The 15,998-nt window shown below is 35.9% G+C and overlaps 1 protein-coding gene and 1 long non-coding RNA gene across 4 annotated transcripts in view; one reads left to right on the forward strand and one right to left on the reverse strand.

Moving 5' to 3' along the window:
- LOC133467410 (melatonin receptor type 1B-B-like) overlaps positions 1-13,364 on the forward strand; it is a 44,137-nt gene extending 30,773 nt beyond the window's left edge. The window contains exons 2-4 of the mRNA XM_061752258.1: positions 6,056-6,174; positions 7,279-7,623; positions 10,725-13,364. Of these exons, the coding sequence (XP_061608242.1) occupies positions 6,056-6,174; positions 7,279-7,623; positions 10,725-11,150 (890 nt within the window). The 3' untranslated portion in view covers positions 11,151-13,364. The remainder of the gene's footprint in view (positions 1-6,055; positions 6,175-7,278; positions 7,624-10,724) is intronic.
- LOC133467420 (uncharacterized) overlaps positions 1-15,998 on the reverse strand; it is a 100,672-nt gene that overhangs the window by 49,324 nt on the left and 35,350 nt on the right. The window lies entirely within an intron of this gene.

Consider the following 15,998-nt stretch of genomic DNA (forward strand, 5'->3'; position numbering starts at 1 on the left):
GATGGGATTGTTTTTTCCAATGTAGGTTAGGGTTTGATTTAAAGTAGGGTTTGGAGCCTGTGTTGGGAATTTTAGTGTTGGGTATGACTGCGTCTGTTTTCCCCCCTCCTGGATTTCCTCCATCGTTGTCTTTCCATCTCTCTCTCTCTCTCCATCTCTTTCTCTCTTCCCACAATTCCCTGACTAAAAACACATTTAAATGCAAACAAGGCTCATCCTCCCACGGGAAAAAGGCATTCAGTAAAAGAGGGGGGGAAGAAACCAAAATCCTCGCAATCTCTTTCCGGTTGTGCGGCGATAAAGAGACCAATCGAATCGCTTGTGACAGGAAGGATGCCCCAAGTCTGTCCGTCCGGCCGGCTGTCTGGAAATCCAAGTCAGTGTCCATCGAGGCGTGTAAAGTAGGATTGTAAAAATTGCTGTTTACTGCTCATTTCCTGCTCCCAGTGCTGAAGCTGAAGTAAAAAATTAAAAAATTAAAATTAAAGTCAACACTTCAAAAGGACCACTTAATCCCCGAAGTTAGGAAGAAAAAAAAAAAAAAAAAAAAAACATCCCAACAATTCAACGTTTACATTGGAGCAGATTTCCAAATAGGGTTTTGGGCCAGGGTTGGGAGTTTGAAGAGTGAGGTTCGAGCCAATGTTCGTGGTTTAAACAAGGGTCATGAGCCATGTTTGAAGCCAGAACAACAGTTTCAGGGTAGGGTTTCAAGGGAGCATTAGGGTTTCAAATAAGGGTTAGAGCTTCATATGGGGGTTTCAAGCCTGGGTTACGGTTTCAAGCTTGGGTCAGGCTTTCAAATTAGCATTTCAAGACACGGTTTGGGGACTCAAGTTAAGGTTTCAAACTAAGAATTCAAGCCAGAACCTAAAAGGTTTTGAGCAGGGTTACGGTCCAATTTAGAGTTACAATCCAGGGTTAGGTTTTTAAATTAGGGTTTCAAACCTGAGTGAGGTTCTCAAGCCAGGGTTACTCTTTCAAATTTTAAGGTAGGGTTAGGATTTCAAATTGGAGTTTCAAGTCATAGCTAGGGTTTTAAACCTGAGTTTAAGTCAATGTTAGGCTTTCAAATTAGGGTTTCAAGCCACCATTAAGGTTTCAAGTTAGGGTTTCAAACTTGAGTTATGTTTCCAAGCCAGGGTTAGTGTTTTAAATTAGGGGTTGAAGCCAGGGTTCGGGTTTCCAGTTAGGCTTCAAGCCTAGTTTGCGTTTCAAATTAGGGTCTCAAGCCTGGGTTAGAGGTCCAAGCCAGACTTAGGCTTTTAGAATAGGGTTTCAAAATGGGGTTAGGCTTTCAAACCAGCATTAGGGTTTCAAATGACAGTTTTAAAGTCTAGGTTAGAGTTTTAAACTAGGGTCTGGATTTCACATTAGAGTTTCAAGCCGTGGTTAGGTTCTCAAAGTGGTGTTTCGACAAAGATTACTGTTTAAAATTAGGGTTTCAAGCCTGCATTAGTGAGTCTTTCAAAGTAGGGTTTCTTGTCAGTGCCAAATAAGTGCTAACTCCCACTTTTTTCAACACAGTTCCATCTGCTGGACGTGGAGGGTCTCCGCCCCACTAACACAAAAAAAGAAAAAAAAAAAAAAAACTAACCAACAAGTGATTAAAAAGTAGCCTACTGCTCTCTTTTCTGTGCTGATATTTTGTAAAGATTGCCGTTAGCGCCTCTCTCTCATTGTCGTGCCTCAGATGTCAAAATGAAACTAATAGAACATTCCGGCTCACTACGTCCCAAAAGCAAAAAGCGTTTCACACGCGTAACTGCCGTGGCGTCTAGACCCGCTTGAGTTAAATGAATGACACAAGAGTCACAGAGGAGCTTACGTAACGCTCGCCGTCCCTCGTGCCCGACGGGACGCCGCAGCCCACTGGGTCATTTTCTAGGTCAGTGTTGGCATTAAAAAAAAAAAAAAAAAAGCACAGGGAGCTGTCGGGACATGACATGTCCGCTGTGAGGAACGTGTCACTTGAATTCCTTCGTTTTGCTGACTCATTTTCAGGTCATTTAGACTTCAAATGTCATTTCTACCAAGCTACAGTTTTTGATAGTTGGTGTTAGGGTTTCAAATTGGGGTTTCAAGCCTGGGTTTAGGTTTCAAACAAGGGTTAGAGTTCCAAAGTATGGTTTCAAGTCAAGGATGGGGTTCCTAAGAAGGGCTCTAAGTCAGGGTTAGTGTTTCAAATTAGGGTTTTAAGACAGGGTTAAAATTTTTAAAGTTGGGTTGGGTTTTCAAAAGACGGTTAGGGTTTTGAGGTAGGAATTCAAATGTTCAGCTTTAAGGACAGAATGAGGGTTTCAAAGTATGGTTTGCTAGGATTAGTGTTTCAAAATAGGGTTTCAAGACAGGGTTACAATTTCAAGTTAAGGTTTCAAGCCAGGGATCGGGTTTTATAGCAAGGTTTCAAGCAGGGATAGGGTTTCAAAGTAGGGTTTCAAGACCGGGTTGGTGTTTCAAAATAGGTCTTAAAACATGGTTAAGTCTTCAAAACAGGATTTGATGCTGGAATCTGGTTTTCGCGACTGGGCTTGGGTCTCAAACAAGGGTTAGGGTTTCAAGTAAGGGTTTCAAGCCAGGGTCTGGCTTTCAAAGTAGGCTTTTACAAGTTTGGCTTTCAAACAAGAGTTACAGTTTCAGATTCGGGTTTTAAGTCAGGATCAGAGTTGGGGTTTCAAGTTAAGGTTTCAACACAGGGATAGTGTTTAAAAGTATCTTTCAATACAGGGTTAAGGTTTGAAATGAGGGTTTCGGGGCAGGAATAGTGGTTGAGGTTACAAGTCTAGGCTAGGGTTTGAAGCCAGGGTTCAAATCAGTGAGTTTGTGGGCTTTAAAGGACTATTGTAGAGATGTCAATTAAAAACACATCCTAAATAAAACACGATTTCATTGGTTGTTTAGCTAGCACAGAATGGCACAATAAATGTCACTTTTATAGCCGAGAATCAGTTTGTTAACATACTTAGAAAGGTAGTTTGAAGCCTTTACTTAAATTTTTTTTTTTTTTTTTTTTTTTTAAACACGTCTTCTCGAGCCAGAGAAGCACAATTACTCCCATGAACTTTAACCCCAGAGGCCATGGAAGGTTTACTTCAAGTGATTTTCACCGCTAATCGCCAGGGAAAATCTCCTGTCGGTGCGTGACCATGGTAGCCCGGAAGGGAAATTATTCTCTCTGCGCACAAAAGCAAACTTAATGAACAGGAAGCCAATATAATTGTGCCTTTTAGCCAAGCGGCAATAATTAAAAAGAGAGCCTTTTTTTTTTTTTAAGATACAGAATAAAATGTCCCTTTTCATTGTCCCCCGTTGGTCTAACTGCCCATTCCGCACTTATACTGTGTTCAAAAGGACGTACTCTACATTTAGTCTTTTTTTTTTTTTTTTTTTCAATGAAGACATCTTGCTAGAGTAGAGCTGTGCACATCAATCAAGTAACAAAAAGTAAGTTTATAAAAAAAAAAAAAAAAAAAAAAAAAAAAAAAACTTCCTTGTCAATGTCTATTCAAAATGGTGCGACGGCTGCAAAGATTTATTTCTTCATTTTGGTGTGAAGAAAGTTCAACAAAGAAGTCATGACGAGTTCAGAGGAAAGTTGGGAGACTTGACAAATTTGGTTCTCAAGCCAGAATTACGGTTTAAAATTAAGGTTTCAAGCCAGGGTTAGAATTCCAAGTTCAGGTTTCGAGCATGGGTTTGGGTTTCAAACTAGGGTTAGGGTCTCAAGCCAGGTTTCAGAGTTCAAACAAGGGTTAGGGTGTCAAGCCTGGGTTAGCGTTTTAAACTAGGGTTAATGTTTCAAATTATTTTTTCAAGTCAGTGTCAGTGTTTCAAGTTCAGGTTTCAAGCCAAAGTTAGGGTTTTAAAATGGGGATTCAAACAATCATTTATGGTAAGTTAGGGTTTCAAGCCAATGTTAAGGTCTCAAACCAAGGTTAGGCTTTCAAAGTAGGATTTCAAGCCATTCCAACTTCAGGTTTTAAACTTGGATTAGGGCTTCAAATGAGGTTTTCCGCTTTTAAAATGGGTGACAAGCCTGGGTTAGGGTTTTAACTTTGGTTTTCAAGCCAATGTTAGAGTCTAAAACCAGGATTATGGGTTTAAATTAAGGTTTCAAAGAAGGGTGAGTGTTTCAAAGTAGGGTTTCAAGCAATGGTTAGGGTTTTAAATTAGGGTTTTAAGCCATGGTTTAGGTTTTAAGTTAGACAATCAAACCTGAGTTAGGGTTCAAAGTCATGGTTAGATTTTCAAACAAGGGTAAATGTTTGAAAAGCCTCCACTTCCTTGGGCAGCTTGGTGTCCCTCAAGGTAGCCTCCCGAGGCCTCTCCTGTTTTCACCTTATCTTCTACCTTCAGCAGTGTGGATGATTTCAAAGGTGATATGTGAAAGCTATCTCTGCTTATTGATCCGCTCAATGCCGTTGGGGACTGGATGGCTGCAGACCCCCCCCTGAAAATAATTCATCAAAGATTAGCTCCTTTCACCCCTGAGAAAGTTGGAGGTCCTTGCTTTAACCAAAATTAAAGTTTAGTATTTCAACATTAGAAATGCTCATCCATGCATTTCTCTTCTCTTATATTGACTGAGCTGTTTTTTTGCCTGACTCAGCAAATTTTCCCTCGATGGATGCTGCTGCTGCTGCTGCTCTGCCACTTAAAAACTTATTTTATGGTTTTATCTTTTATTACCTTACACCTACCACCCACTGCAAGCACTGTAAAACTTTCAAAACATATTTCACATACACATTGGAATGCATTAGTCAAATATCACCGGTGATCGAAATCACAGGGGGGAAAAAAACAATTAGTCTACTCAATGCAACACGAGCATTGAAGCAGGAGCTCAAAATGTTGAAAAAGAAATTCTAGCATCACATTAACTCTTTTTTTTTTTTTTTTTAAATACGAATCAATTCATTATTATTTTTTTCCAGAGTGGATCAAGCTAATTTTGTCAAATTGTTCATCCCTTAAGCAAAACATCAGGTTAGGGTTTGTCTTTGAGCTAGTTAGATTACTTTGGGGAAAAAGGACTCTTCTTACAAGATTACTCTTTTTTCCTTGAAAAAGGAAAGGTTATCTCTAAAAATAATTTTTTTTTACTTTTTCTCATAAATTTACAGCTTATTCGCATAGTAAAAACTAAATGAAGCTCCTCCCCTCACTTCAACATTGACACCATGATAGCGCCAAAGCACCCCAAAAATTACAAAAAGTTATGTTTTCTTAAAAAGCTGTATTCATATGACAAAAACGTTGAGAACATGTGGAATCTTAAAACATTCATTTTTTAAAAGTTGGTATTTTTCGTAATCTTACTAGCTTTTTAAGAAAAAAATCTTATGATGACAAAAGGTCACGTTTATATTAGACAGCACTTTGGCTTGAGCACAAAGTTCTGATAGTTCTGATAGTTCTGAAAAAAATGCAAGTATGCGGGATAACACAATATCACATTTTATTCTTCGAAAAAAATATGCCTGGTAAGACATTTTTCTCAGAAAAAATGTTTTGTTTCTCATGATACTAATACTTTTTTCTTGAAAGAAATAAAAATGTAGGCTCCTAATTACATTGGTCTGACTCACAGCCTGCATAGAACCCAGCACATTCTGAATGTCTGACAAAGGTTAAAATATGATTTTAAAAAAGCCCTGGATGCCGAGTAGACACACACGGCGCTGTGCCCAACCATCATCGTGTCCTTCCACACTCACACAGCAAATGTGCCATTTCCCGATAAAAGTGTCGCGTGTGTCGCAGGGGCCAGGAACCTTTTTTTCAGCCTCCCCTGCCAACGCGTTCACTCAAACTGGATGCGTTCCCGGCACACGTCGAGAGCGGCGGTGGTGTCCCGTAGAATGAGAACGGCTGAAGGTGCGATAATGCAAAGTAAGCAGCACCTCGGTGCAAAAATACACCACCGCGGACGGATGTGCCAAAATCAACAGCAGGCGAGGGACGAGGGGACAGGGGTCAGTCATTTAAAAATACTTTTTTTTTTTAAAAAAAGGAACTTCAAGGCCAAAGAGGATTTTTCTTGTGATGGCAGGTAACGTGTTTGTGGTGAGTTTGGCCTTCGCCGACCTGGTGGTGGCGTTCTACCCGTATCCTCTGGTCCTCTACGCTCTCTTCCATGATGGATGGGCACTAGGCAACACTCAGTGCATGGTAAGACCTTTAACAAATGTACACTATTCTTGTATGATGACTTTTTTCAATTTAAAAAAAGTGTCTTGTTTTTTGTTTTTTTTTACCAAAAACATTTATTTTAAAAAATGTGAGCAACTCTATTCTCATTGGATAGCAACCTTTATCTTGAAAACTAAGACTTCCTAAAAAACAATAATTAAATAAATTAATTAACAAATAAATAATTATAATAATAATTGTCAACAAAAAAACAGTTTATTCTTGTAAGAGTTTGACTTTTTCTCAAGAAAATCTTTTATTCAATATTATTTTAATAATTTACACTTTTTTCCTCAACAAAATTACTTAATTCTCATATAATTAATACTTTTGGTCCTGAAAAAATGTAACTTTTTATCTTGGAAAAAAATTATTTTTATTCTTTTCAGATTATAATCTTTGTCTCAAAAAAAAATACAATTATATAATTATAATTGTTGTTAAAAATATAGATATTAAATTCTTAAAAATAAGACTTAAGTCTTGAAAAATCAGAAATAAACGTTTTTACTAAAAATAATTTTGGATTTTTTATCTTGAAAATATGTGACTTTGTTTTCACAAGATGATTTTATTTCCTTACAAATACGACTTTTTTTGCAAAAACAAGTACTGTGTTAAAAAACAAAAATTCTGACTATTCTAATATTTCAACTTCTAAAAATAATTTTGACCTTTTAATAGTAGCATTTTTTTAATGCTACTTTATTCTCGCAAGATTTTTTCCCACAGAAATGACTTTTTTTTTTAAGTGACATAATTCTTGCAAGATAACCACTTTTAATATAAAAATATAATAAAAAAGAAAAAGATCAGAGTCCTCCGCCTTCTAAAAATTATTTTGACTTTTTAATATTGAAAAAAAATTATTATTCTCAGAAGCTTCTCCCCCTCCCCCAACAGAAAAAGACTTGAAAAAATGTGACTTCATTCTTGCAAGATTCCTTTTTTTTCCCCACCAAAAATGAAACCAATGAACCAAAAAAACAATGAAAAAAAATCTCACTCATCTCCTAACATTCTGACGTTTGGTTTTCAGTGTATTGCTAACACTTCCCGGTCCTGTGTCCATTTTGTGGTCAGGTGAGCGGCTTCCTGATGGGCCTGAGCGTGATCGGTTCCATCTTCAACATCACGGGCATCGCGGTCAACCGTTACTGCTACATTTGCCACTCCTTCTCCTACAGCCGTCTGTACAGCTACCGCAACACGCTGCTGTTCGTGGCCTTAATATGGCTGCTGACGGTAGTGGCCATCGTGCCCAACTTCTTCGTGGGCTCGCTGCGCTACGACCCGCGCGTCTACTCGTGCACCTTCGCCCAGAACGTCAGCACCTCCTACACGGTGGCTGTGGTGGTGGTGCACTTCCTGGTGCCCATCGCCGTGGTTACCTTCTGCTACCTGCGCATCTGGATACTTGTCATTCAGGTCAGTTTGTTGTTGTTTTGGTGACCTCACAGGCAGCAAATGACTAGAAACGTAACAGAAGCATCCAGAAAAAAAAAGTAATCCTGTGAGGATCAAGTTGTATTTTTTTTGACCAAAGTCACAATCTTATTTTGCAAAATAGGGGCATTTTCTTCAAGAAAGAGAAAGTCGTCTTTAAGAAAATGTCTAATTTCAAGAAGAAAATCACAATCAATATATTTTTAGAAAGAAAAGGCATAATCTTATGATCCAAATAAATTGGATTTTTTTTCATAAGCCGGCGAGAAAGTTGCAGCCTTTCAAGAAAGAAAGGTTTTGTAATCGTACGGGGGAAAAAAATGTAATCATACTGTTCTTACCACAAAAAGTAATTTGAAATTGAATGAATGAAAGTCACAATCCTTTGAACAAAAAAAGTATTTTTTTTGTATTTAAGGAGAAAAGGCGTAAGTCTTTTTTTATTTACAAAAAATATATTTTTTTTATTAATCTTACAAGTTGTAGCTTTTCAAGAAAAAAATCTCATGATACAAAGTCATGTTTTCATACAACAAAAACCTGACTTTTTTATTATAATGTTCTTACTTTTAAAAAAAAGTCATTTTAAAAGTCACAAACCTACGACGAAAAAGTCTTTGCTTTGGAAAAAAGTTCAAAAGAGGTTTTTTTGTTTCAAGAGAAAAGTATTTTTTTATAGAAAACAGTTGTCTTTTTTTCATAATATTACGAGAAAGTTGTTGATTTTCAAGAGAAAAATAATTCATTCAAAATTTAGGTTTTTGTTGTTGTATGATTGTAACAATCATAGAGCAATAACTTTCTGTGGGGATTTGTAACATTCTTAACACAAAAAGTAATTTTAAAATTCATAATTCTATGACAAAAAGTCTCTGTTTGACAAAAGAAAAGCCCTAAGAACTTTTTATTGCAAGAGAAAAGGTGTAATCTTTCGACAGTCTTTATTAGGAATAACCGTTGGAATTTTTCGTAATATTCTAAGAAAGTTGTAGCTTTCCAAGAAACAAATCTCATGAAAAAAATTGGGGTTTTTTTTATTTGAAAATATATATATTTTTTTTTTTTCTATTATTTTTAGTACCACATAAATTACTTTTAAAAGTCCTTGAAAAATAGGTTGTGATGAAAAAGTCCTAATCTTAAAAGAATAAAGTTGTATTATCTCATATGACAAAAAGTCGTATGTTGTTGTTTTTTAATGTAACCTTATGATAAAAAAGTTATAAACACATGGCAAAAGTCAAATTTGAATGTTTTAATTGTTTAATTTTTTATTTTATATTTATGTTCAATATAGATTTTTAGGGAGGACAAAAGTCCCTATCTTGTAAGAAACATTTTTTATTATTTATTACAGTTTTTGTTTTTATTTTAAAAAGCCTGGAATTCTAAGAGGAAAAAAAAAAAAAAATATTCATTTTATCACAAAAAGTCCTACTATTTCGAAACAAAAGTCATGATGTTAAGACAATAAGGCATTTTTGAGCGGGAGAAATGATTCTGAAAATGCTAGCATCTGTAAATAATGCTCACCTCAGTGGACCAAATCATAACAGATCCAAACTGCTGTTTTTTTGTCAGAATGTGGAAATAACGACCTTTAAATTTGTGACCCAACCGCCGCACGAGTCAGGATAATTCTTTAAATGCCACAACATGCCGTTTAAATCCTTCCTGACATATTAACATTTCAGCGTGACCACGTTGATCTTTAACAAGCCAAAATTCAACGCTTTCCTATACCTGTGTTTCTGGGCACGTGCGCCAATGCCAGCGTACGTGTGCACAAGAAAAGGACATTTTCTTCAATTACACTATTGGCGTAGTCAAAATATGATCAGAGATACAATACAGTAACACCAAGATCGATATCGTACTAATAAAATCATACATGACTGCACTTAGCTTATAGTGACATGTACACAAGCTTGTGATAACCTGGCATGAACTGGTCAAAACACCCACAAACAATCCTAAAATGCTCACTGAACTAAAATCTCTGGACATTTGCTAATGGTTCGAAAACAAAGTCGAGAGCAATTTTGAAAAGGAAGTGAAACGTGTTTTGTTTTTTGTGGGTTTTTTTTGTTTTTTACAAAAACAGTAACAATGTTACTATGAAAAAAGTTTTATTTTGGGAGAAAAAAAACATTTACCTCAACAAATCTTGAACAGAAAAACTTACTTTTTGGGGGCGGGGTTGATAAAACTTGCAATCGTAAGGAAAAAAGTCATACTTTTTGAACAAATGTTGTAACCATACCACCTGAAAAAAAAATTATTGTCGAAACATTGCACTTTTTTGAGAGGATTGGATCTTTCTTGACAAATAAACAACTTTTTATTGTATGATTACAAGTTTTTTTCTAAAAAACTTTTTGAAGGTTTTCTAAAATCCATCTCTATCATAAGAGTATGACTTTTTAAGTAAAAATAAAATTATTTTCTAAATATAAAGTATGACTTTTTGTCGTAAGATTTTTTTACAGAAAAAATTTGGGGGAAAATATATATTTAAAAATATATATTTTTAGAGAAAAAGTCTGAGGATAAAATAAATATTTTGTGAGAAAATAAAATATGTACAGTAACTACTCTCGTAACATTACAACATTTTACCCGAACAAAATACTTTTGTACTTGTAAAAGATTATGACTTTTTTCTTGAAAATATGACATTATTCTCATCAGATTCAATTTTTTTTCCTCAACAAATATGACTGTTTTCCCTGAAAGAATAAAACATATTTTACGAGCAAAATTCAGACTTTTCTGGTTGAAAGAAATACAACTATTGCCCTAAGATTCCATTTTATTTTTCAAAAAATTCAACCCTTTTTTCCACACAAAAAAAATGATTTTTATTGAGATAAAATAAATGATTGAAAAAAAAGTAAAAAATTTGTAAATAAAGTTGTAATTGTATGACAATAAAGTCCTAATCTTCTGAGAGTTAAGTAGATTTTTAGAAAATTATTTTTTAGAGAAACAAACAAATGGTTACGAGAAAAAAGTCAGCATATTTTCCCAACAATTTTGTAATTGTGAAGTTTACGTTTTTTTCCTCTGGTCCATGCTTGCAGGTGCGTCGCAAAGTGAAGACGGAGGAGAGCCCTCGCCTGCGCCCGAGCGACTTGCGCAACTTCATCACCATGTTCGTGGTGTTCGTGCTGTTTGCCATCTGCTGGGCGCCCCTCAACCTTATCGGGCTGGCGGTGGCAGTGGACCCGTCGCGCGTGGTGCCACTAATCCCAGAGTGGCTCTTCGTGGTCAGCTACTTCATGGCCTACTTCAACAGCTGTCTCAACGCCGTTATCTACGGCCTGCTCAACCGGAACTTCCGCAACGAGTACAAGCGCATCGTCACCTCCGTGTGGGTGACGCGCCTCTTTGTCACAGAGACGTCGCGGGCTGCTACAGACGGCCGCAGTCTGCGCAGCAAGCAGTCACTGCCGCCGCCGCTCAACAACAACGAGTCGCTGAGGGACCGCGCCAACAACAAAGACTGAGCGTGTTAACGTGACGACGCACAGATTGGTCGCACGTGAACTGCCTGATGAACTTCCAAAGCCTCAAAAACGTCCGACTTGCATCTCTTGAGTGCCACTTTAATAAAAACCAGAGATGATAATCAGGGTATGTCAGAATTTAGTAGGAAACGCAACGTTAAAAAAAAAAAAGAAGAAATAATAGAAATTGCTACAAATATAAAATCCAGGAACTTTTCATTCTTGGTACTTCCTTTGCCAACATTTGTGACAGACTACAGTATCGCTCTGTCAAACTATATTTTTTAAATGAAACAATAAACAGCTAGGATGCTAAAAGTAGTTAAGATAGCATATATCAAGATAGCACACTGACTACACTGACTTAAAAAAATGCACTAAGACGGAGTGATAAAGATTTACATCATGCCCTGTGGTCGGGTACTATTTCAAATGAGTGCTAAATATTTCTAATTATGCCCTGTGGTTGGGTACTATTTATTTTTAAGTGAGAATTGACAAGAGGCTAACAGCTGGCATGCTAACAGCTAAGAGTCATTAAGATAACATACCGTATATGGCAAGATAGCAACCGGAGTACTAAAAGCACTGAGGCAGATTGATATTTTACATTGTGGGCTGTGGTCGGGTACTATTTCGAATGAGAATTAATAAAATACCAACATGCTAATAGTTAGCATGCTAACTACTGCTTTGGACCCCTAATGTTCATTTGGGAACATCCCGTGCCTCAACGGATTACATGCTAGTGTGCAAAAGCAGACTGAAATTGGGAGTTGACTGCTTACATGTTACCAGTTTGTATGCTACAATATAGCATGCTAGCAACCAGCGTTGGAACCATAATGTTCACTTATCAAATGCTCCTATTCTCTTCACTTGAATGCCACTTAAGTCAAACCAGAGATGATAATCAGGAAGTTGCTGTGTGCTCACACCAGAATTTAGTCGGAAATGCTACAAAAATTTCCAGGAACGTATTATTAATTAATTATTATTGTTTATTTATTTATTGTTAATATTTATTCATACTGTATGGTGCCACTAGCTGTCGCTAGCCTGTAAGCTGACAATTGTGACCGACTATAGGCTTGCTTGCCCAGTTTAACTTTTTTTTAAAATAACAATTCTAACAAAACTAACAGCTAGCACAATGGATTATAGGTGCTAATGAAGCCGCAAAACCATCAAAAGCCTACTGAAATATATATGAATGCTAACATGCCAACATTTGTTATGCTAGCATGTAGCAAGGTACCATTTTGAGTACAAAATATGCAGACAGGTTGATAATGTGATGTACCTCTGATTGCACAGGAAAGTATTTCAACTGAGAATTGAGAAGATGCTAACATGCTAACAATTAGCTTTCTAACAACCTTCATTGGACCCCTAATGTTCATCTGGGAACATCCCCTACCTCAATAGACTACCGCCAATGTGCAAAAGTACAGCTCAAATGCCAACATGCTAACATGCTATATGTTACCATATAGCAGGAAAGAAGACCTGAGTACAAAAAGTGGTAAGGCAGATTGATAAGGATTTTTTTCATCTACTGTGGTTGGGTACCATTTCAAATGAGAATTGATAAGATGCCAAGAGCAGGCATGCTAACAACCTTCTTTGCGCCCTTACTGTTCATTTGGGAACATCCCGTGCCTCAGTGGACTCTGTGCTAATGTGCAAAAGCCTACTGTGAATTGATAAAATGCTAACATGCTCACAGTTGGTGTGCTAACATATAGCATGACACCATCCTGGGTGAGCCAACTAGTTTTTGGCACTTGTACTTCGTAGAACTCAAATTTTTATATTTTATTTATTTTATTTGACTTATTCCTGGAACTATAATATTTATGTGGAATTATGTGGGAATGTTAGGGTTTTTTTTGTTGTTGTTTTTAATAATCACCGTGCACTTTTTGTACAAAATTTCTCACAAGAATGGGAAATGAGTTTTCAACATGGCCTGTTCTGATGTATACAGATGTATACTGAGCCGAAATGTAGTCAAACTTAGTAAATAATTCCCAATCAGGAAGTTGTTCTCCACTCACAACGTGTTAGCAAACATGGCTGCTCGCTCGCTGCGTGTGATGTAGCACCTTGAGGATGCCTCACCATTGGACAATCTGTTTCATTTAATTGTTATATGTAGATTACATTGTTCCTGCTTTGAGCGGCTGAAGCATTTTATTTCAAATGTGGAAAATGTAACAATGAAGCAAAAAAAGCTACAAACGAATCAAATTTAAAAATATATTTTGTTTTTGTTTATTACATTAACATACATTACTATTTTGTGTATTTTACTGGTTTTCTGGTTCTATGTAATTTATTTATTTCAATGAATTAAGGACTAAAATTAAAACAATTAAGTAATCCACAAAATATTTTTTTAATGTAAAAATGTACTTTTTATATATATTAATTTAATGTAATTAATGTCATTATTTTTAATAAATCAACAACTCAATGAAATTCAGCAAGACAACAATTACATTAAAAAAATTCTCATTAAAAATAAAATAATTAATTTATATTTCTTATGAATAGAGAAGGAAATTTGTACTAAATTACTGAAATAAATTAACAAAGATAATTATTTTACATGTATTGCTTAATAATGAATGTACAATTTATACATTTTAAAATAATAATAAAAAATATTAATTAAATAAATTTTAATAAATGATTTAGGTAAATTATTCGATTTGATTAAAAAGGCTTACATTTTAAATTAAATCAATCCTACCGCTTCACTTTTTTATTTATTGTATTTTATTTATTATTAAGTAAATTAAGAACTAATTTAAATACTAATTTAAATTACATGACTTTTTTCTTAAAAAATATCAACTTGCATTTTTTTTAGCCACGTTTATTGTAATTCATTAGATTTTTTAAAATAAATTAAGAACTCCATTAAACCAAATGAATTTAAATTCATATTAATAAGGTGTTTTTAAACAAAAATACAATTTGGACATGCTTTTCATTGGGCATAGCCGCTGTGCAATTTACTGTAATAAAGTTCATAGTGTTACGGTATATGTAAGAAAAATTTTAAAGAACAGCTGCTCTACCTTCCACATCACACACAGTCGCCTCATATCTACAGTATATTTTTTGTGGTTAATTTATTTTCATATCAACAAAATATTCAGTGTAATTTATAGTGTCTCTTGTTCTTGTTGTTATTCAATGACATTCATTGCCGCTTCTCTCGCCATCTCAGGGCGCCTTTTCTTGTTTTTTCCAAAATCTTACGAAAATATTTTGTAAATTAGTGTCAGTGTGGACTTTTAATTGTCGTCATTGGACGTGTTTTTTGAAAATGTTGTTTTTAAAACTCTCACGCCGGTGGGAGTTCATGTCACGCAATTAAAAGTTTGCTCTTGGTTTCTGTTTGACCTGTGCTGCCCGAAAGCCGCCCCAACTGCAGGCCTTCACCGCCGCCTGAGCGCTCTGTGCTTTAATTGACCGCTGTGCGTGTCGCCTTCGCGGCGCATTTAACAAATCGTCACGTCAAAGCGTTTGGCGTTCGCGCGTGAAATGGACAAGGCCACATTAAAATCGGGGTGAAAATGTAAAAAAGTCGGATGTCCTCGAAATGCTCAGTGGGCGAGAGAGGAATGCTGGGAAAGGGAAGCTAACATGTCTAGACTGAATAATGAAAAATAGTCCTGCAGCTAATACGCTAACATTTGCTATTCTAGCATATACCAAGATAGCAACCTGAGTACAAAAAAATTAATAATCTGCGGATGACAATTGGTCAAATGCTAACATGTTATCAGTTCGTATGCTAACATACAGCAAGATACCAACCCAGGTAAAAAAGTGATAGGTAGATTGATAGGGATTCTACACCATGCCTTTTACTCACGTACTTTTTCATATGTAAACGGGTAACACGCTAACAGGCTATCAGCTGCTATACTAACATATAGCAAGATGGTAACCTGAGTACAAAAAGCATGCATCGTTCTCTTTAGTCAGGTGCTTTTTAAACAACAATTGATTAAATACTCACATGTTATCAGTTGGTATGATAACATACAGCAATATACCAACCTTGGTACAAAAAAGCATTAAGGCAGAGATCAACATGGATTTTACTGTACATCATACCATGTGGTCAGGGCCTACTTCAAATAAGAATCGATAAAAAGCTAGCATGCTATTAGTTGGTCATCATACCTTTTAGTTGGGTAATATTTCACATTATAATTGATTAAATGCCAACAAGCTTTCTGTCGGTATGCTAACATACATCAAGCTAGCTACCTGCAAAAAAAAAAAAAAAAAAACATTAAGATCCTCCATCATTCAGATACTAGACTCAAATGACAGTTGATGAAATTCTAACATGCTATCAGTACTATTTCAAATTCGAAGTAATAAACTGCTAAAATGCCATCAGTTGCTATGCTAACATAGCAAGATAGCAACCCAAGTACAAAAAGAGCTATGGCAGATTGCTAATCACTTCACATGGTGACATTCATACTATTTTATCAGGACAACTGATAAAACGCTAACGTGTGACCAGCTGGCATGCTAAAATATAGCAAGCTAACACCCGGAGTATAAAAAGTGCTAGGCAGATCAATAAGCACTTTACATGGTTATATTTACACCATTTCAGATGACAATTGATCAAACACTAGAATGCTAACAGCTAGCATGCTAAATATGATGTGACGATCAAAGAAACATTGATATTTTAGTCCCTTTACAAGAATTTGAAGTTCCTTTGAGGTGTGTTTTGCTTTTAGAAGCCAAAGTAGAGACTTTTGGCTAAAGGGATTAGCATTTCATGGAGTAAACTTTGCAAACACC

This window comes from Phyllopteryx taeniolatus, chromosome 17, assembly GCF_024500385.1.
Source record: "Phyllopteryx taeniolatus isolate TA_2022b chromosome 17, UOR_Ptae_1.2, whole genome shotgun sequence".
Taxonomy (NCBI): Eukaryota; Metazoa; Chordata; class Actinopteri; order Syngnathiformes; family Syngnathidae; genus Phyllopteryx; species Phyllopteryx taeniolatus.